At 33.4% G+C, this 21,556-nt stretch overlaps 1 protein-coding gene across 1 annotated transcript; it reads right to left on the reverse strand.

Annotated features, from left to right (window-relative positions):
- Positions 1 to 698: 698 nt before the first annotated feature.
- Positions 699 to 20,388, reverse strand: samd8 (sterile alpha motif domain containing 8). Its single transcript, XM_056477170.1, has 6 exons — positions 20,245 to 20,388; positions 12,136 to 12,706; positions 8,324 to 8,419; positions 6,927 to 7,044; positions 2,753 to 2,903; positions 699 to 1,686 (listed from the first exon to the last, which is right to left on the reverse strand). The coding sequence occupies exons 2-6, from the start codon at positions 12,702 to 12,704 to the stop codon at positions 1,382 to 1,384; spliced, it is 1,239 nt and encodes a 412-aa protein (XP_056333145.1). The 5' UTR covers positions 12,705 to 12,706; positions 20,245 to 20,388; the 3' UTR covers positions 699 to 1,381.
- Positions 20,389 to 21,556: the final 1,168 nt, after the last annotated feature.

Raw genomic sequence — 21,556 nt, forward strand, 5'->3', positions numbered from 1 at the left:
ATGTAAAACTCTTGGTGTAAATCATTTAAACTTGTTTCATTTGCTGGAATTTTATTTACCCCTTTTTGGCTTTTTGTTCTTACTGTATCTTTGTAAATGTTCTTTAACTAATGACATTTCTTCCAAAAATTTAAACAAAAATGTTTTTTTTTTTTTAAATGCATAAAATAACAAAAGGGTTTTGATGTTTTTATACATTATATACATTTATATGTAGACAACACAGACATTTTTTAACCTTCAGAAAAGTTATCAATACATTTGATGAAATAAAGTAGCCCTAATTTTCATTCTCAACTAATGTAAGCGTGCTTTGAAAAGGAAAACTCTGTTATCTGACCACTTGTCATTTTCTGAATAAAGCTCTAAATGACTATTTTTAATTAAAATTTAAAAGAAAGGTTATCAGGCTTTAACAGATTATAGCTTATAGTAACACTCTGCTAAAACCCATACCAAATAAATACAGAGAAACTGAGAATTTCCAAGCGGTCTTTCATTCTACACATATTTTTCATTGTTGGTGTGGGCTTGTCTGACTGAAACATATGCAGTCTAGTTAATCTCTAGTCAAACTGCTCTGTATTTTCAAAGCAACACTTTTTATATCACACCTAACTGTATAAACAGAAATGGTCATAAGCTAATATACAGGACACTGTACAATTGTCATAACCCTTGACATATAAAAGCACACATTTTAATAAATATTTAATCAACTTTTATTGTTCCAGTTCAAGATTCCTCCAGGTATACCCCAATTTCTAAGACCTCACTTAGCCTTAAGTTACATTAAAAACAACAGTGTTACAGAATGCTACATTCACAGATGTCAATTGCACAAACATGAATCGTACACACATGAAATAGCTGTATCTCCCTTTAAACAATTTAAAAAGTCTTCAATGCAAATATTGGCAAAAGATTACAAAATACTCCCAGAATCACATACAAAAAAAATGATATTAATGCACATTAATACAAAGTGTCAAAAAATGTGTTAGCAAAAGATATGTTTTATATCTCTGTGGCTATAAGACTTTAAATATGCACCATTAGACATGTCAAGATGTAGAATAGGCAGCATTAATTAATAAAGACTCAGAGTATATTAGCACTTTTCTCTGTTTAACATACTGCAAAATATTCAGGAATACCGTTAGTGTAACAAATCTGCAACTATAGACATATTCAAAACATTAAATGCTAATTACTTTTCTGAATAATGAGGTATCAAAGAAAAATTAATGGTGTTCTTTGTTGTTTGGCATTTAGAGGTGAAATTATAAAAAGTGCAAATCGACTTGTACAGTTAACAAAGAGAAAGTGAACGACAGCAATAAATATAAAAAATAAATAATTTCCCCAAGACGGCGTCTCTCTATCCTAGCAGTATGTTGATGAAGGCGGGTTTGGGGAAAGGCCAGCAGTATTCATTTGGAACGGGTCCCAACACGTTGCACTCGAAGAAAGAGAAGAGCGGGAACCAGACGCGCGCTCTCCGGCTGTGCTGATAGGCCTGTGTGTTGGCCAGCGTGTGGTAATACAGAAAGAGACGGGTGGTGATGTAGAAGGCGATGAAGACGTCGATAGAGTAATGTTCATGAGCCGCAAGGATGAAGAAGATGCCAAACAAGTTCAGCACCCACGACATGGTGTGGATGAAGTTCCAGTTACGCGGCGTGTCTGAAAGATTACATAAAGAAACTGATCACACATAAGAACAGGCAATATTGGCTCTTAAAGCGATCGTTCTGGACATTTCTTTTTGCTATCATTTACTCAACCTTTATTCATTTGTTCACATTAGAAGATATTTGGAAAAATGCTGGTAGCTGGCACACATTGAATTCTATAGTATTTTTATTATGGACGTTGATTGGGCGCTAGCAGCCAGCATTCTTCAAAATATCTTCTTTTGTGCTAAACAGAAGTAACTCAAAAGTTTAAAACCACATGAGAGAGAAGAAATGATGAGGCAATTTTCAGCTTTTGGTGAGTAATCTATTAAGTAGAATGCAAAAGACCCATTTTTATTACTTCAACTCAAGTCCTTTACATATACTTAAAGGGATAGTTCACCCAAATATTAAAGTGGCTGAAAACCTGTAATCACTGACATCCATGGTAGGAAAAAAAAAACAATACTATGGAAGTCAATGGTTACAGGTTTTAAGGATTGGAACCACTTTTTTTTTTTGAAGAACTTTCTGTCCAAAGTCAACATCTAATTTTCTACATAATCATTTACCATTTTCTCTGCGAGTGTGGTAAATTACAACCTACTATATAGAATTGTGGCCAAAAAAAAAAAAAAAAAAAAACTGTTTGAGGAATTGGTTCTGCTTGGATTGTGAGATTTTCAAAATGCATAGCTATTCTCTTGAACGTATTTGAGCTTAGTTTATAACAAGAGGTGGCGCTGTATGTTTACAAACAGCCATTGTCTGCTTGCATCCAATTCCTTACAAATACCACTTGAACCTAATCATTAATAAGAGTGTTTATAGTGAGCTGTGTTTACATTAATCTCGTGATCCTGATCGCCAGAATCCATTCAAGAAAGACCAATAATGCATTTTGAAAATCTCACAATCAGTCGCAGATTTAACTTCTTGAATTATTTTATATATATATATATATATATATATATATATATATATATATATATATATATATATATATATATATATATATATATTACATTACAATTTACAAAGAGGAAAACTCTCTCCAAAGTTTGTGTACTTACATTCAGTGACAAAAAAATTAAGCATGGTGAGCACCACAGTGTGTCCACTGAACATGTAATCTCCACATGTATGAACTCCAGTTAAAGACATGCCGAGTCCACTCCAGATTTCCAGTGCGCGCTGCACTTTAGTCCAAGCATCGCCATATATCTGCAAATATACACACACATAGAATATTAGTGTACACACATTGGAACTGCACATTTCTGGATAGACTGACAATTGAGTTTTTTTCCTGAAAAGGCTAAATTAATAACTTACTAGAGGCTCTGATAAAATGATATTTGCTGCAGTCTTTTTTATTTTATATTCTAATTTCATTGAAATGGTATTTAAATCTCAGTTTAAATTACTGATTCAATAACTCACTCGTAAAGACTTATGTTACATTAACTCAACTCAACTTATTTCTATAGCACTTTCAACAAACCAAAATGGGTACCAAAGTGCTGTACATAAAACACAAAAAAATGCATGCAAATATACACAAAAACCAAAATACATAAACTGACATCACATGATTAAAAGCTAAAGAAAATAAGTGTGTTTTCAGTGACCTCTGAAAAGATTCAAAAGTTGGAGCTGTTCTTAAGGAGAGTGAAAGATCGTTCTAGAGTCTTGGAGCTGCTACTGAGAAAGCTTTATCACCTCAACATTTTAAGCGTGATCGTGGAACTTGCAGATAGAGACGATCCTTAGAGCGAAGAGATCTCACAGGTTGGTGTATAATAATTAGCTCAGAAATATACTCAGGGGCCAGGCCATGGAGGGATTTAAAAAACATACAACAGAACTTTGTACTGAATTCTAAACTGGATTGGCAGCCAGTGTAGGGAAACCAGTACAGGTGTAATGTGTTGCCGTTTTTTTTGTGCCTGTTAAGAGCCTGGCATTTCAGGATGACTCAGGATTTTTCGACAATCTCTTGAACAAATTTTTGCCATAAATACTGTTTAAATGGTAATTTGTCACCACCTACTGGAGTAACAATAAAATTACTACAACATTTAAAGCATTAAGTTGCTTTGATCGCTACCTGACATCAGTATGACTATAAACTGTTATCCCGGTGACAACATTAATAATTGTAACACTGAAATAATTAGACAGCAATGGTTTACATTATTATAAAAATTGGTAAAACTTAGCATCAGTCATTAGCATAGGTTCAGTCACTTTATTTTCTTGTGGTCCAACTTGTAATTTACAAGTATACATTCATTTTTTCTACTAATTTTCATCCTAGCCTAGCAGTCTACTAGTACTAGCACAAGCTTTTTCTTACGAAGGGCCAAAATCCAAGCTTTATTGAAAGCCGAAAGTAAATATGGCAAACTGTATTACATTAAAGTTGCCATGGGTATTTTCCTCATTTATTTTATAATATTAAAAATATACTGAAAACATTACTTCAACTGTTTTTACTGATGCATTATAATTTTTTTGAAAATGTATATAATTTTAACAAACTTATTTCAATAAAATCATAAAACCTCCCATTTATAAAACAGAGTTTAATGTTGAATACACTGGTCATGCTGAATCTGCCTTTGTCTGGATTTGCACACTGATGTCTTCTGCTTTGTCCACTATTAGTTAAGTGACAGTATGTACATTTTTTAAAACATTTGATTCATTGACAACATTTAATTGAAACATTTAATTTCAGTTTGCTTTTTGTAGCTCAACAATAAAAACAAAAGGCTTCATTAAAATAAAAATGGAAATCTCTGTTAAAGGCATTCCCCAGCCCTTACCAATCATTTTCACCCTGGTGGGCCACATAAAAGGATACAAAGGGCCAACTTTTGGGCATCACTGGGCCTAGTTTGGGCATCACTGCTCTAAAGTGTTAGTGCAAACTACTTACAATGAACTAAATATCTGAAGGCCATAAAAATAGTCTACTTTCAGAAATAAAGGTACAGAAGCTGTCAATGGGCAGTACCTTTTCAAAAGGTACATATTTGTACCTGAAGGGTCCATAATGGTACCTCAGAGGTACTTTTTAAATACATTTAGGCACTGATATGCACCTTTGAGGTATCACTGTAGATTCTTTGGGTACAAATATGTACCTTTTGAAAAGGTACAACCCCAGTGAAAGCTCCTGTACCTTTATTTCTGAGAGTGTGAAATGTAAAAGAAGACCTTTTTATATTAATAAAATAAGTTAATACTTTATTTTAATAGTCCACTTTAGACATTCTACTAACTGTCAGTGTCTTTGCAACTATTTGTCTATTTAGTCTACTAACCCTAACATTAAATTTAATATTGTAATGCATGGTTTATGCTACATTCCTTTCTCCATGGCGGAGCGCCACACTAAAATTCATCCCACCACGGCTACATTACAGCTTCTCATTTAAAACATTCAGTCTTTGTGGGTTTTTTTAATAGCGGGTTATAATCGCACCAAAACTTATTAAAAGGTAAGTGAATTATAACAGCGTGAACTTTTTCTTTAATCGAAGTAGTGCTGTGTGTTACTTGTTTAACCCTTCAAGGTGACTTTACTGACTGACAGGTGCGTGATGCATGAGGCTAGCAAACACGACGTAGCTTTCAGTTAAGATGAACACAGTTTCCATAATTATACTCTATTTATAGATAAAGCAAGGTCTATGGTTTTGCATGCAATGACTTTACCTTGCTGGAGTTTATATCATTTCACTTTACTTCAGGACGCATTAATGCTGCTTTGTAGGTCTATTGGAGACATTCATCAATATTCCTAGCAAATCTAATAAAAGTTGGAGACATACCTGTTATATAAACGCACTAAATCACACTTCAGCAGCGTTTATTTGAGAGCGCACAAGAAAATCTGCACTTGAGCAGCGAATATTTGAGGGTGTGCAAGAAGTTTTATGCACGAACAGAGAAAAATGGCACGCAAGCAAAGAGATAGAGTTAGATCAATGTTAATTATGGACTATCAAAACAAAAATGTAACCCTTAATATTATTTTTTTTTTTTTCCTGTAGAAAATATGTTGGTATTTTGAAAATGTAAAAGCCGTGGCCACAACACTAGGTTTTTGTGCGAGGTTGCAAACGGATGACAGAATTAAACAAAAGACGTTGAATTGTTTGTATATACTGATATTACATTTAAAGTAAAGAGAAGAAAACTGCCCTGAAACCTTGCAGATCAAATTATTATTTGATTCTCATGAAGACATCCGTGTAAACAAGACCAGTACATCAAATATGCCTTCTAACATCACATTTCAACTGAACATCAAATAATACCACAGAATTAGATTAAACGCCTTGACCTTACACGTCAGCAGCCGAGTTCAGCAAAGAAAAAAATGTTTGTCACAAATAATTTCTCTTTCACAAATAAATACTGTAATATTAAACTACTTTCTATTAATTAAAGAATCCTGAACAAATATCCCAGTTGCCATGCAAATCTTAAGCTAATAATAATAAATGTTTCCTGAACACCAATAAGCATATTAGCATGATTTCTAGATAATCCTGTCTGGCTGAAGTATTGCTGCTAAAAAATATATATTAGGATAGAAACTGTAATAATTTAAAACTATGTAAACTATTTTTAATAATTATCACAAAGTTTTTTTTGTGTTTTGATAAAAAAAATTCAATCTTGCTGCTAAGCTTAAGACACTTTATTCCAATTTTGTTTTTAGAGTATGTGGTTCAAAGACACAAAGGTGTTTTCAAGCATTAAAATAAAAATGTATGTTTATTTATTGCCTACGCAAAATATTCTGGAAATTTGGAATAATTTAAGGTTTAATTTTTTTCAGAAATATATACGTTATGACTTTTCTTGACATTTTAAAAAGCAAAGAAGACTGAAACATTAAATAATCTTATGCAATGTTTTGTACTCATTTATAGTGCTTTAAATAAATCTGCCCAACTAAAATTAAAAACATGATATTTCCCAGTTTATATAAGACTTATAGGCAGAATATATTTTACTATATATTAAATGACCGTCTTCATACAGCTGTATAATGATTGTTCAGTCACAAACATGAGTTTACTGTGTAGCATTTGTGTTGTCAGAAAATACAAGCAGGAAATTGAGTTGGCAAAAGCACTGACTGTAACAGAGGCAGAGCTCAGAGGCAGAAAATGAGAAAGACAGAATGTGCCTGTTTAGAACTCAGTATATCTGCAGTTTCCTCACCTTGCCTGAACACTGCAGATGATGACCAGGAACAGACAGTGAAGTGACAAACATCGTGACGCAGCGCAGCAAAAACACAGTGCCTGTCAAATTACACAGCCTGCGAAACAGAATAGACCTAAAACACACAAAATTAAGTTACATAATGATGGAATTGATGAGTTCCAATATATAAAACTAATTTGAAATATATGCTAAACATATTTAGTAAATGTGAGGCTCAATAAAATTTATTTTAATTGAGATTAAAATGTAAAAACTGAAAAGATTTAATTTCAACCTTAATTCAACCCTATATTTCCAGAGTCAGGGTCAGACAAACACATTTCTAACCTTACAATTGAATGTGAATGTAGATCTAAAGTCTATTAAACTGTAAAAAATACTTTATTAAAATAAATATTTAGAAAAAAAAATGTAAACAGTATGTTCCTTACTTTTGATTTTTTAGAAAAAATACAAATATGATTTATTTTATTTATGTATAGTACATTTTCAAAAATATACAAAATTTGTCATTATTTTTAGATTTTAATTTAATTTAAGAAGTAATTGCAATTTACTTAGTTAAGCAATGAAGCATTTTTATTTTTTTTATGTTTAGAAATAAAATGTGAACAGTATGTTCCTTGCTTTAATTTTTTTAGACCAAAATTGTAATTTTAAAAGAACACAAATATGATTAATTTTTTGTTTATTTTTTTTATATTTATTTATAGTACATTTTCAAAAATATACAAAATTTGTTAATATTTTATTTTATCTTAATTTAATTTAGGAAGTAAATGCAATTTACTTAGTTTAGAAATGAAGCAGTTTTCTTTCTTTATATTTAGAAAAGAAATTAAACAGTATGTTCCTCGCTTTAAATTTTTTATTTTAAACAAAGTTAATTTTAAACAAATACAAATATGATTTATTTTATATTTATTTACAGTTCCTTTTCAAAAAAATATATATTTTTATTAATATTAGATATTTATTTTGTTTATTATTTATTTCATTTTATTTTTAAATAATTAAACAAAATTACTATTGTTTTTTTTATTAATTAATTTATTTTAATAAAGAAAGTATACCTTTTGGCCCTTTTCCTATCTATAATTTTTCAAATATAGCTGAAAATATATTTTTTACTATATGTAAAAAATAAAAAATAAATAAATCACACTTTTAGCAGAGTGAAAAAAACAACAACTCATGGACTAACCAAAATCTTAATCATTCACGGTCAAATTACATGTAGCAGGAAGCTCTCTGTCTGATAATCAAACATGACAATGACATCTGCATGATTTGCACAGCAATGAAGCATTTTATAAATAACAGCAATTTCTTTTTTTTACAGTTTTGAGAGCACAGTAAACTTCATTAAGTGTTTGTATTTGACTATTTACCTGTGTCTGTGCATCAACAAAACCAGTATTAACATGGAGCCCAATACCACTGCACACGCTTCAGCCATAGCAAAGGCCCAGGGAATCCTGGGAACACTGACACATAAATAACAAGGTTAAGACTCCCAAACCACAAGAAAAACATTCATTTGAATTGAACAAATGAAAATTGAATAATTAGAATAATCAAATAAAATCAAAATGAAATAATAATAGTAGTAGTAAATCTCCGACAAAGGCCAGGGAGCACTCTTGTGTGGAAACTACATTTAACGTCACTAATAATCACACAACTACAGATTCATCTCACAGAAGGAATTGTTTCAAACACTCAAGTGAAGTAATGAAGTGAGTTTGAAGTAAAACATATTAAATGTGAAATTTTCACATACTTTCAGATGTAGCAGCAAAATAGACATCACTGAGAAGCAATGCAAACAGCTATCAAAACAGAATGATTCGTTACTGTGTAATAAAAAGATATTGTGTTCGTTATCTGCTTAACTATTATCCCATATATTGGTCATGATTGTGAAAAAGATTCTGGTATGTCTGAAAGCACGTTCTGGAGATTTATTACTACTAACTGCGGAATGGCTTTACTTACAATATGCACACAAAAACCTCTGCTTTGATTAATCCCTGAGGCCTGATTTAGAGCAATATCTCCCCCAATTTATTTTTATTATATGAAAAACATAATTTTGACCTCTGTTGCACAGCAGATTGAAAATGTTCACAACAATGTTAAATACATAAATAAATATTAAGCTGAGTCTTCCATTTCTCTTCTTTAGTAAAGTAAGGAGAAGGCACTACGTTAGATGTTTACAGAAGTTAGTCCAGTGCATTGATCGAAGATGTATATGGAAGTAATAAAAATCTGCAAACAGATATGCAGGGTATGAAGCACTTAAAAAATTGTATACGCTACATCAGAGGCCACAAAACGTGCAAAGTGCGAGAACAGTGAGAAACTTTGAACTTTGCACTGAGGAATAGCTTTCTGATTAAAAACATTTTGCACTTTTTGTGGCCTCTGACGCATCATATGCACTTTTCAAATGCTCTATACCCTGCATTTAATTGTGTGGATTTTAATTACTGCTCTCCTAAATATTCAAAAATATTTATTTCAGTGACAAATATTTATTTTTAATTAAAAATCAGCATACTTTCAACTTTCAAACTATTTTTTGATGGTTTTCAATCTTTTTTTGCTTTTTAAATCTATGTACAGTATTCATGATAATTTATTATCTAAAATTAAAATCTACTTTGTTGAATTCTAAAATCTAGTAATAAACTTGCTCTGAAATCACCACGTTTAGTCAGAGCAAATCTCATTTTAACCTCTTGTTGCTAAGCAGATTCAAAAGGATAACTAACATTTTTATTTATTTATTTTTTTTAAGAAAATGATTCTGTTTTATCAAGGCAGCATTTATTAAATTTAAAAAATGCTTACATTTTAAAATATTTATTAAAATTTTAAATAACTGCTTTCTTATTGTATGTAGTTTCATATGAAATTATTACTTATATGAAAATGAAATTATTACTTCATATGAAATTATTATTTATTCCTATTATTCATTCATTCATTCATTCATTTTTTTTTCGGCTAAGTCCCTTTATTTATCTGGGGTCGCCACAGCAGAATGAACTGCCAACTTATCCAGCATTTGTTTTATGCAGCAGATGCCCTTCCAGCTGCAACCCATCACTGGGAAACACATACACACTTATTCACACACATACCTTACGGACAATTTAGCCTACCCAATTCACCTGTACCACATGTCTTTGGACTGTGGGGGAAACCGGAGCACCTGGAGGAAACCCACGCGAACGCAGGGAGAACATGCAAACTCCACAAAGAAACGCCAACTGACCCAGCCGAGGCTCGAACCAGTGACCTTCTTGCTGTGAGGCGACAGTGCTACCTACTGCGCCACTGCATCGCCTTTATTAATTATAATAATAATAATATTAAAGAGCCCATATTATACATGAAATAGGGTCATATTTAGGTTGTAAGGGTCTCCAACAACAGTCTAATATGCATGCAAGGTCAAAAAACACTTTCATGGTCTTATAATCTGCATTTATTTTTACCTAATTATCCCAGCGACTCCCATATGAATCGTTCAGCGATTCATTTGTTCCCAAACCCCTCCTCAGCACGAAGCTAATTTGCGCTGATTGGACCGATGACAGCCTGCTGCGATTGGTCGACAGTGACAGGCTTCAGCACGAGACAGAGTGAAATGCCCAGCTGGTAATCAACTATATAAAAGTAGTCACAGTGCACACGCGCTTCATAGTGTAAGGCTTTTTTCACACACACACACAACCCTCCTCAGAAGAACTGGGGAGATCGACGCGAGTCTCTCTCTCTCCCTCTCCCTCTCTCACACACACACACAACGCTCCTCAGAAGAACTAGGGAAAGCGACGCGAGTCTCTCTCTCTCTCTCTCTCTCTCTCTCTCTCTCTCTCTCTCTCTCTCACACACACACACACACACAACGCTCCTCAGAAAAACTAGGGAAAGCGACGCGAGTCTCTCTCTCTCTCTCTCTCACACACACACACAACGCTCCTCAGAAGAACTAGGGAAAGCGACGCGAGTCTCTCTCTCTCTCTCTCTCTCTCTCTCTCTCTCTCTCTCTCTCTCTCTCTCTCTCACACACACACACACACAACGCTCCTCAGAAGAACTAGGGAACGTGACACGAGTCTCCTGTCTCCTAGCTTACGATCGATCGCCATAGCAACGACAAACGGCAGTGGAACGCGAGCTCACAAAAGCCTTTAACGTTAAATCCGTAAACAAAGCGGCACGCGTCGCGTTTTTAACGTGGCTTACATGTGATAAGAGAATATAAAGAGTAACCGCGTGTACTGTACCAGGTTAACAACTCATCTTTGGGTAGAGACTGTCAATATTATCCATCTGAGCACAGCGTGACTTCATTCGACCGGCGGCGTCTGTGTGTGTGTGTCTAGTGTTTTTTCTGTGTTAGTGGGCGGGGCCGCAGGTTTCAAATCTCCCTGGTTTGCGCGCGTAACTACTGGCGAGGCTTGTGTTTCGTGGCTGCGTCATCGCGAAACACCTAATGACTCGTTATCAAGGCGACTCGTTTGAAGCACTATGAGTCGACTCTTTTATAGATGAATCAATAGTTTTAAACACTGTACAGTTACAGATTTAAGCCTTAGCTGGATATTTCACTTCACTTAGAGCTGTGTTACACACTACATGGAAGGGCATTTTCAAAAACCCATAATATGGGCTCTTTAATAATTAATATTAGAGTGATTTCTGAAGGATCATGTGACCGAAGACTGGAGTAATGAAGCTGAAAATTCATCTTTTAAAATCACTGGAATAAATTATTAAATTAAATTACTTTTGAACAGTAATTTTACAGTGCAATAACATGTCACTATTTTACTATTTGTACTGTATTTTGATGAACTAAATGCAGCCTTGGTGAGCAGGAGAAGCTTATTTTAAAACATTAGAAAATCCCACTGACCCCAAACTTTTGACCGGTAGTTTATTTTACATAAATTTTTACATTTGAAAAAAAATTTAATTACTGAATTTTTCTAATTGAAAATGTTGAAATCATTGCTATTAAATATCTGTCAAACTAAAAAGAAAACAAATTTCGCATTAAAATTTAAATGATCTTAATATCAAGAAAATATTGTTATTTTCATAACACATATCACTCGACCCAATCAATGAACTAATGCACCAACCTATCCCAAAAAACCCTACAAATCCAATGCTTCCTCACCTATCCAGAAATATATCAGGAAGTGGCGGGTATGTCCTCATATCAGGAACCCGCTCATGCACCAACACCATGACGAATGATGTTACTCCGCACACCATCATGGCGTAAAGAGCACCGAGCGCAGTTTTCCAATACTCTGGGTCCAGACGGCCACAATGCGACTTCCGCTTCCCATTGGAGTAACTATGATCCCCACCGACTGTAGCAACCGTCCCGTTACAGTGTTGATGGTCTACTGATGCTCGCTCTAAATACCCATTGGACAGGATCTGCTCTGTTTCTCCAGTGTCTATTTTAGACAATGCACTGGAGTCTGAGTGTGTGAGGGTGGTGTAGTGTTTTTGTAGTCTTCGTATGGCCAGTGATAGTCTCTTTATGTCGCCCAGCACCTTCAGCTCCAGTGGAGGAGAGCGCAGGTCCTTCTCAGTGAGACACAGCAGGCTGGGGCCGTCCAGACGGTGTTTAGAGCATAATAGATCCACATATTCACGAAAACCCTGCTCTCTGAGCCACACTGCAACCTGCTTACTGCTCCAGCCCTCCACACCGGCGCACCTGGAGCTCGGCATACCTGCACACACAGACAGGATCGTAGACTTGACTTATAAGGATAAATGGAGAATCAGAGACACAGATAAATGTTGACTGTTTAAAAATATTATTATTTTTTATAAAATCTGAAAATTTAAATGCATACTAAGAACTGATGTCTGGTAGGTTTTCATTTTTTTTTTTGTGATCAAATTTTATTAAACAGTTGGAAATAATCTAGCTTACATTGTTACAGACAAGAATAGCAACCAATAAATAAATAAATAAATGAGAAAAATGGGAAAGTTATAACTAAAGAAAAATAAATAGATTTACCTCTGCATTTAACTTCTTACAAGAACACTTTTAACAAAGGTGGAGACATTGGATTTTTTCACATAGGTTAAATATCAACAATCACAATAGCATATTTTTTTATCTTAGTTATTGCACATGTCCTTAGGGTAATATTTTTGTTGAAGTGCCATGTGTCCTTTCCACTGACAGTTCCATATCTGCAATGTCCAAGAACAGGATTTAAATTTTTAAAAAAATATTTTTTAGCAGTGATGTTTTCATTCTTCATTCATATTTTCTGTAATAGACATTAGGCAGTTTAAAAATAAAAGGAAATTAGTGTATTGAACTTAATGTGATGTTTTTATTTTTAGCAGTGGTGTTTTGTTTCAGTTAATGTTTAAAAGTTGTTAAAAATAAATAAATAAAACGTTCTTGATGTTCTTGATGTGATGCTCTTGTGGTTTCACAATAGTTTTGCACAAAAAAATTATTATTTTTTTTTACAGTTTACACATTTTTTTTATTAAATAAGCTAAAAATAAATCAAATTAAATAAGCTAGAAAATAACTTTAAATAAAATTTAAAAAATAAATAAAATAAAATAAAATAAGCACTGTCGCCTCACAGCAAGATAGTCAGCATAGGTTTCCTTCCGGGTGCTGGGTATGAATGAGTGTGTATGAAAGAGTGTTTGGGTGTTTCCCATCACGAGTTAGTGTTGGGTTGTGGTTGGAAGGGCATCCGCCGTGTAAAACGTTTGCCTGCTGTGGTGAGACCCCTGATGTATCGGGGACTAGTGAGAAAATAAAATAAAATGTAAAAGTGCGCTGAAATCACTGTGATGGTTCTTCTTTTTGCAGGGAAGTTATAAAAGTTTCACCAAAAAAAGACACGTGTCATGTCCCATGATTTCTGTTTCGTTCTGTTGAAATCTGTCTAGCTGTGTGATACAAACACCAAAAACTAAACTACACAGAAATTCCATAAAGTGCTAGACCACAAAAAAAGAAACTTTACTCTTACTCACCATCACACAATGGAAAGCAATGGGTTACAAAGTTCTCAATGTTCTTAAAAGCTCCTTTTATGTTCCAAATAATAAAATCAGTTATACAGGTTTGTAACACAATGGTGAGTAAATGATGACTGTGTTTTCTTTTTGGGGTGGAGTATCTCAAAAAGCACTAGTCAACTAATCATCCAGACAAGCTGGTTTTGAAAACCTGAAGTTTTCCATATCCCTAATCCAAAAAACGCAGCAAAACAAGCAGACACTCGCTTTGTACAACAGTTTCATATTCTAAAGTTATTTACTATCAATACCTCTCTCTCTCTCTCTCTGACTCCAAAGGTCTGTGTTCAATCAGTACAACATGCATCTGAGAACATTGAGTGTTCAATTCTGCTGATTCTGGAGTGCTAAAGGGCAGCGTTTCTAACAAACACAAGCCACTTTCTTATCAGTGACTGTGTGTAACCTCTATTATCAGTTCAAAGAATGTCTGAAATGTCATCACTGTGCTGGGCTGATCTGCAGTAAAGGCGTCAAATTTGTGCTTGATGTTGACAGATAAAAGGTATAGTAATAAAAGTATAGCAAAATATATAATTATATATATAATAAAAATATATATAATACTATATATAATAATATACAATAAACAGTATTAACATAATAATAGCATATTATCAACATAATATTGTGACAGCGTGATTACAATAATAGTGACTTCATTCATGTGATATTAAATTAGTAGATAACTTATAATCTCAAAAACATGCTGATAAATGATTTCATTAAAGCAGATACTTTAGCTGAAATCATGGATGATGATTCTAAATTTCAAGTCAATGGCTATCAGGATTTGTAAGCCAAAAAAAAACATAAATAGATAAATAAATAAATAAATAAATAAATACATACAACTAATCGAAAATAATAGCTCCTGACATTGAGAAGTTTTATGAAGCACGAATTAATAATCAGTCTGAGGAAGAAACTGAAGAATATTTACAAAACTTATGTTGTGTGTGCATCACCATGGACCAAGTTTAAATGTCTACACTTATCATCAGGGCAAAGGACTTGTAATGTGCAGTTGTGCACACAGCAAGATCTGATAACGCTAACAAGCTGAACTACATTATAAACAAGCACCCTTATTATGATGTGTTAGACCTACTGTACCGGCAGAACAGGAAACTGAAATGAACCAAAATTTCTAGGCCATGCTGAGATTTTTCACACCAGCTTTTGTGTTACAAATAAAAAGAAGGAATATAAGTAGATTGTGATTATGGGCAACGTGTAATGCATGGGTAGGCATGGGCCGATATAAGATTCTGATGGTATGATAACCTTAAATAAAAATATCACGGTATCACGGTATTGTGTTTACTGCTGTAAAATAAGTTCATTTTAAATGTCTGGGTAAAAAACTAAAACTTTTTCCCACTTTGAAAACAATATTTTTTTTTTTGATAGATTTATAATAGTTTAGAGAAGTAAACATGTCAGGCTAAATAACTCAAAAGATTAATTGACCTCTGTGCTTTTTAATTTAATGAAGAAAGCAGATTTCTTTACCATTCAAAATGGCATCTTTGGATATTTCTTCTGCTGAAGATACGGTTATACTAAAACACAAAAACATGTAAATAAAAAAAAAATCGTACACGTACCTTAGGAACGGTATTACAGAACATTTTGGTGGTTTTAAAACCTCAATTTTTCCAAACCGCAGTATAGCTTAAAAACGGTTATTGTCCCATGCTTATACATGGGTCAAAGGTATTTGTTGCATAAATAAAATAAAATTTACAATAATGATTTTATATAATGGGTGGCACGATGGCTCAGTGGTTAGCACTGTTGTCTCACAGCAAAAAAGTCACTGGTTCGAGCCCCGGCTGAGTTAGTTGGCATTTCTGTGTGGAGTTTGCATGTGCTCCGATTTCCCCCACAGTCCAAAGACATGCGGTATAAGTGAATTGAATAAGCTAAATTGACCGTAGTCTATGTTCGTGAACACAAGAATGTATACTGTAGGTGTTTCCCAGTACTGGGTTGTGGTTGGAGGGGTATCCGCTGTGTTCATTCCACTGTGGTGACAGATAAATAAAGAGACTAAGCCGAAGGAAAATGAATGCATATAAAGTGGCTGCTTTAATATTTTCAATAGCTTTTGTGAAAATGTAATGCTCAAATAATGTGCCCGTGTCATTTAGTTTAATTTTATTATTATTAATTAACAAATTATTAAAAATAATAATACATAGAAATTAAAGGAACAAATTAATAAAATTTTACATGATTAAATTAAATTAAAAAGTCTTGCCTAATGCTTTGTATAGGACAGATCCTCAAATAGAGTCTTGTAATATATAATTAAATTAATTTAATTGTAAATCAAGATCATTTATATAAACTCTTGTTACACTAAATACCAATTTTGTCTTCTTAAAATAAAAAAATTAATTCATTAATTTTCCTTCAGCTTAATTCCTTATTTATCAGGGGTCACCACAGCAGAATGAACCGACAACTATTCTGGCATATTTCTGATGCAGCGGATGCCCCTCCAACCGCAACCCAGTACTGGGAAAAACACTCATTTACACACACACCCATACACTACAGCCAATGTTAGTTTATTCAATTCACCTATAGTGGATGTCTTTGGACTGGGGAAAACCGGAGCACCTGGAAGAACATACAAACTTCCCACAGAAACGCCAAGTGGTCCAGCCAGGACTCGAAACAGCTGAGCCACCGTGCCGCCCAAAAACCATATAATATTTCACTCTAAAATTTTAAATACAATTAAACAGTCCACATTCTAATATACAAAAGCCCTTTCCATCTCTGACACACACATGACTGATACACTGTACAGTACGCATACAAGTATTTCTAAGAAGATAAATAAACTTTCCAGGTAGTTTACCATCTTTCTACATCACTGATCTTCAATGATCCTTAAATGACAGACTGTCAAGCATGTGACAGTCCTAGAACCAGGATAACTGAAACAATATATATCCCGACAGCTTCCTAAATCAATAATAATCATCAGCCAGTCTATTTTACTTAACGCCATGATTAAAATCACTGGGTGTGAACACACATACACAAATACAAGAATACTGCCACTCTGTACCAAGAGCAATTATTGATTCAGAGCAGTTAAACCAAGCATCTGCCCTCTTGCACAACGCTGCATGAACAAACAGCCTCTTGTTACCAAATCCAGAGGCATTCGGAGGAGTTTTATCTAATATACATCTACTGAGATCCAGAAGAAATGCTGTCAAAGTCTGTGGATTAAAACCTAAGTTCGTTCACCACACCCTCATTACCGTTGACCTTTCTTATCATTAATTATGTTGTACACTCTGTTCCTGAATTAATGTACTGGAAATACTGATAATATGAATGTACATAATATAATATGATAGTATGAATGTTTTAAAGAAACCCAAAGAGTAAGAAAACCAAATATGAAGAATTCATCAGTAATTATTCCCAAAACAAATAAAAAATAAATAAATAAGAATTTGTTAGTTTCTGATAATTAACAATAAAGTTTTTCTGATAAACTCCTGCTGATGTACAGTTGAAGTCAGAATTATTAGCCCCCCTGAATTATTAGACCCCGTTTATTTTTTTCCCCAATTTCTGTTTAACGGAGAGGAGATTTTTACAACACATTTCTAAACATAATAGTTTTAATAATTCTTTTCTAATAACTGAGTCATTTTATCTTTGCCATGATGACAGTAAATAATATTTTACTAGATTTTTCAAGACACTTCTATACAGCTTAAAGTGACATTTAAAGGCTTAACTAGGTTAATTAGGTTAACTAGGCAGGTTAGGGTAATTAGGAAAGTTATTGTATAATGATGGTTTGTTCTGTAGACTAATCAAAAATAAATATAGCTTAAAGGGGCTAATAATTTTGACCTTAAAATGTTTTTGTTTTTTTTATTAAAACTGCTTTTATTCCAGCCAAAATAAAACAAAAAAAGACTTTCTCCAGAGGAAAAATATTATCAGACATACTGTGAAAATGCCCTTGCTCTGTTAAACATCATTTGGGAAATATATATAAAAAAACAAATAATAATTCAAAGGGGGGCTAATAATTCTGACTTCAACTGTAGAACTGCATGTATAGTTTAGTAAAATTATTGGATAATTAGAACCTACAAAACCCCAAAACAGATAAAAATATGTAATTTAATTATATGGCAAAACTATACACAAAATGATGTTAAATAGAAACATTTATGTTGACATAAACCTTAAATAAATAAAACAATTAAAATAATGTTTTATAAAATGTATCATTCTGTTTCTAAATGTTTATCTGCGGTCTCTCTTGGTTTCTACTAACAATGTGTTTTATTATTTTGCTCTATATGTAGTTTGATTTTATATACAGCACTTTGGTCAGTCTTGAGGCTGTTTTTAAACGTGCTTTATAAATAAATTAATTTGAACTAATGGGCACACATAGTACACATATTAGACATAATTAGACATCACTGCAGTGAAAATACAAATAGTGAGTAAATGAGTTGGGGTAGTGTACAGTATATGGGGGTGTTTTCTGTCTGATGGATGAATATAGTCTGAATATTCATTTCCATAACATAACAAGGTTGACTAAAACCCTCAAAATTCAATGAAAAAGGTGATCATCACTTTCATATGTTCAAGTGCATAATGTGGAGGATATCATAAGGCTTTGAGGCAATCAGATGTGAAACACAATATTTTACGTTTTAAACCGGTCAGATTTGACTTGAACACAACAGAAAGGGTAAAAAGAATATATTTCAGAGCAGTAATCACAATACCATGAAACCGTGATATTTTTATCCAAGGTTATCATGCCATCAGAATCTTATACCAGCCCATGCCTAAAATAAACACACACACACACTAATGTACTAAACATGTGAAAACAATTGAACTTCAGCCTGTTAGCAAAGACAATGCAATACTCAATACTGTTTAAAAAGCATACATACATGTCTATCTATACGTGTACAAATCATTAGCATTGACCATTTTGAGGGATGTAAACAAAAACAATGGTCCCAGTATTTCCTGTTTTACATTTTATATATCTATAGCTTCGGAGAGTCCAAAAAGAGCCACATGTTGATAAATAAAATTATGATAGCTGTTTTAACATTAAGTTATGATTGAATTGCCTCTTGTCAGTTATGAAATAGATTGATAACAAGCAGGAAATGTCCATAGGCCAATGACATGACCACATTGAAATAGTCTATAAACAAAATAGGATATAAGAAATGTAATTGATACATTTTTTCCTAAACTCCTTCAAATCTTTCGAGCTACTTCAGACGCTAGAGGCGCCAAAAAACAAACTGGAACTGGATTGCGCAAGACTGAACCCCAGAAAGTGGCGTCATGAAGTAATTTCCAGAAATGTTAATCAATATAAAACTAGTAAGCTGTGAAATCTGTGCTCGCAAAGACACGACCAGCGAGGACCCTATCACCATTTAACTATATGCCACCTGACAACGTCTAAAACGGATACTTTACCCACAAATGAAAACAGAAGGAGAATTATAGAGGTAAAGTTGGTTCTATATCTGGATATTCAGACATTCTCCTTAATAACATCATTTTAGAAAAGTATTCTTTGCAAATTCTAATTAGGGAAATCCTATAAGCTGCAATGACTATCAAAGTACAGCATTGTTCACAGTCAATTAGATAGTTAATGTTGATTTGAAGTCATACGTACTTGCATGCTAGTTTCAATCGAATATTCAAAGTAACATTGTAAACAATATAGAGACTTCTTAATGAACGAATGTGCGAATATAAAACCAACTTTACCTCTATATAGGAGAATTAAAGGAAGAATACAAGTTTAGTCACTATTCGCTTTAAAAACGTGAATGGTTATCAGCTCCTAAAATCTCCTTTAAGAAAACAGAAATCAGAAACAACAGAGAGCAGAGTAAATGATGTTTCATGTTTAATTATATATCCCCCGTGTTCAATTAAACCTCAAATATCCTACGTATGACCGTATAGCTTAAAGCACTGCTCATTTTGTCTGTCCTAAGAAATTTCCCTCACGACTCACATTTAGACTTAAACACACACAACAACCCAAAATACGCAGACAAAACCGACTGGTTCTGTCAGCGTGGAAGAGTGTGTGTGTGTTTGTGTGCTGTAGGGGTGGGAAATGTTTGCCATATTAGCTATGCGGCTGTCTTACCCTGTTTGTCCGTGTGGGTATTTAAATGATCCAGATGTGATATAAAATCCTCGCCAAAGAGCTCGAGATCCCAGCCTTGTGATCTCGAGCCACATCAGCCTGCCTTTTGCTTTCTGATTCACTGCCATGCTGCCAGTGACGCCCAAACGCATGTCAACAGGAATCGTCGTCACGTACGTCACGCCTCTTAGGTGTGGCCGCGGAACTCCTAATATGAAACTCTTTAAGAAATAAGCTGTTTAGTACAGGACAGGTATTTGCTGTGTACAGATACAGACTACACCCTCAATACTGTTGACCCTGCTTGTCGTCGGTTATCTTTTTATCATATTGTGAACCTAAAAGTTAGTACTGGAAGATTGGTGAGTGTGCATGTTTAGCTTAAAAGGAACGTAAACACTCAGAAGAAAAGTTCTGTTTTGTTTTATTGAACTGTGATGGATTTCAGTTCTTAAAGTAATATAGATTTTCATACAAAAATAATCCAAAAAAACTATACTTACTGTTAAAGTGTTAGTTCATACAAAAATGAACATTTGCTCAATATTTATTCACCTTTAAATGATTCCAAATCTTTATATGTTATTTTGCTCTTCTGAATGCACTAAGATATTTTGAAGAAAGCTGAAAACCTCTAACCATTGACTTAACCAATCCTTACTTAAAACAATATTGCCTACAATAATTTTCCCACAAACAGTCAAACTATGTGTACATCGATTTTGACTGTACACTTGTCTAAATGTGCCTACATATGTGTAATGTGTGTTTTTCTTAACGCAATTATTGTTTTTAGCATATTTATCATCTTTTTTATGTATTACTTTCAACATTGCTAATTGTACAGTATATTTTTGTTTTGTATTGTATTGTTTTGTTTTTTGGAGTATGTTGTTGTATGTTGCACTGTTTGTATTTTGCACTGTCTGGTGACAGCACCTAAGCTTTTCACTCATCATAGTACACGTGCTGCTGATGTTGTGACAATAAAAGTAATTTCATTTAATTTAGCTGGTCAGGTAATGCATACATAAAAGTAATTATAAAGTAACATTGTTCTTATATTACCAGAAAAAATGTATTATCCAAACTATAGTTTTATTGTCAAATAATTGTTTGGGCACATTATTAGAAACATTATAGATCCTGATTAGTGAATATCAATTACACTCAATCTTTAATTACTGTGCTATTGACAGGGGTCATTGGTTATGCTTGCATTTGTTCCAATGCATTAAGGTGTTTTAATGTCTGTCCCCATGTTTTATCAAATATCTTTTGGTAAATTTATCATTATTGATATATCTCAACC

Source organism: Danio aesculapii, chromosome 17 (assembly GCF_903798145.1).
Source record: "Danio aesculapii chromosome 17, fDanAes4.1, whole genome shotgun sequence".
NCBI lineage: Eukaryota > Metazoa > Chordata > Actinopteri > Cypriniformes > Danionidae > Danio > Danio aesculapii.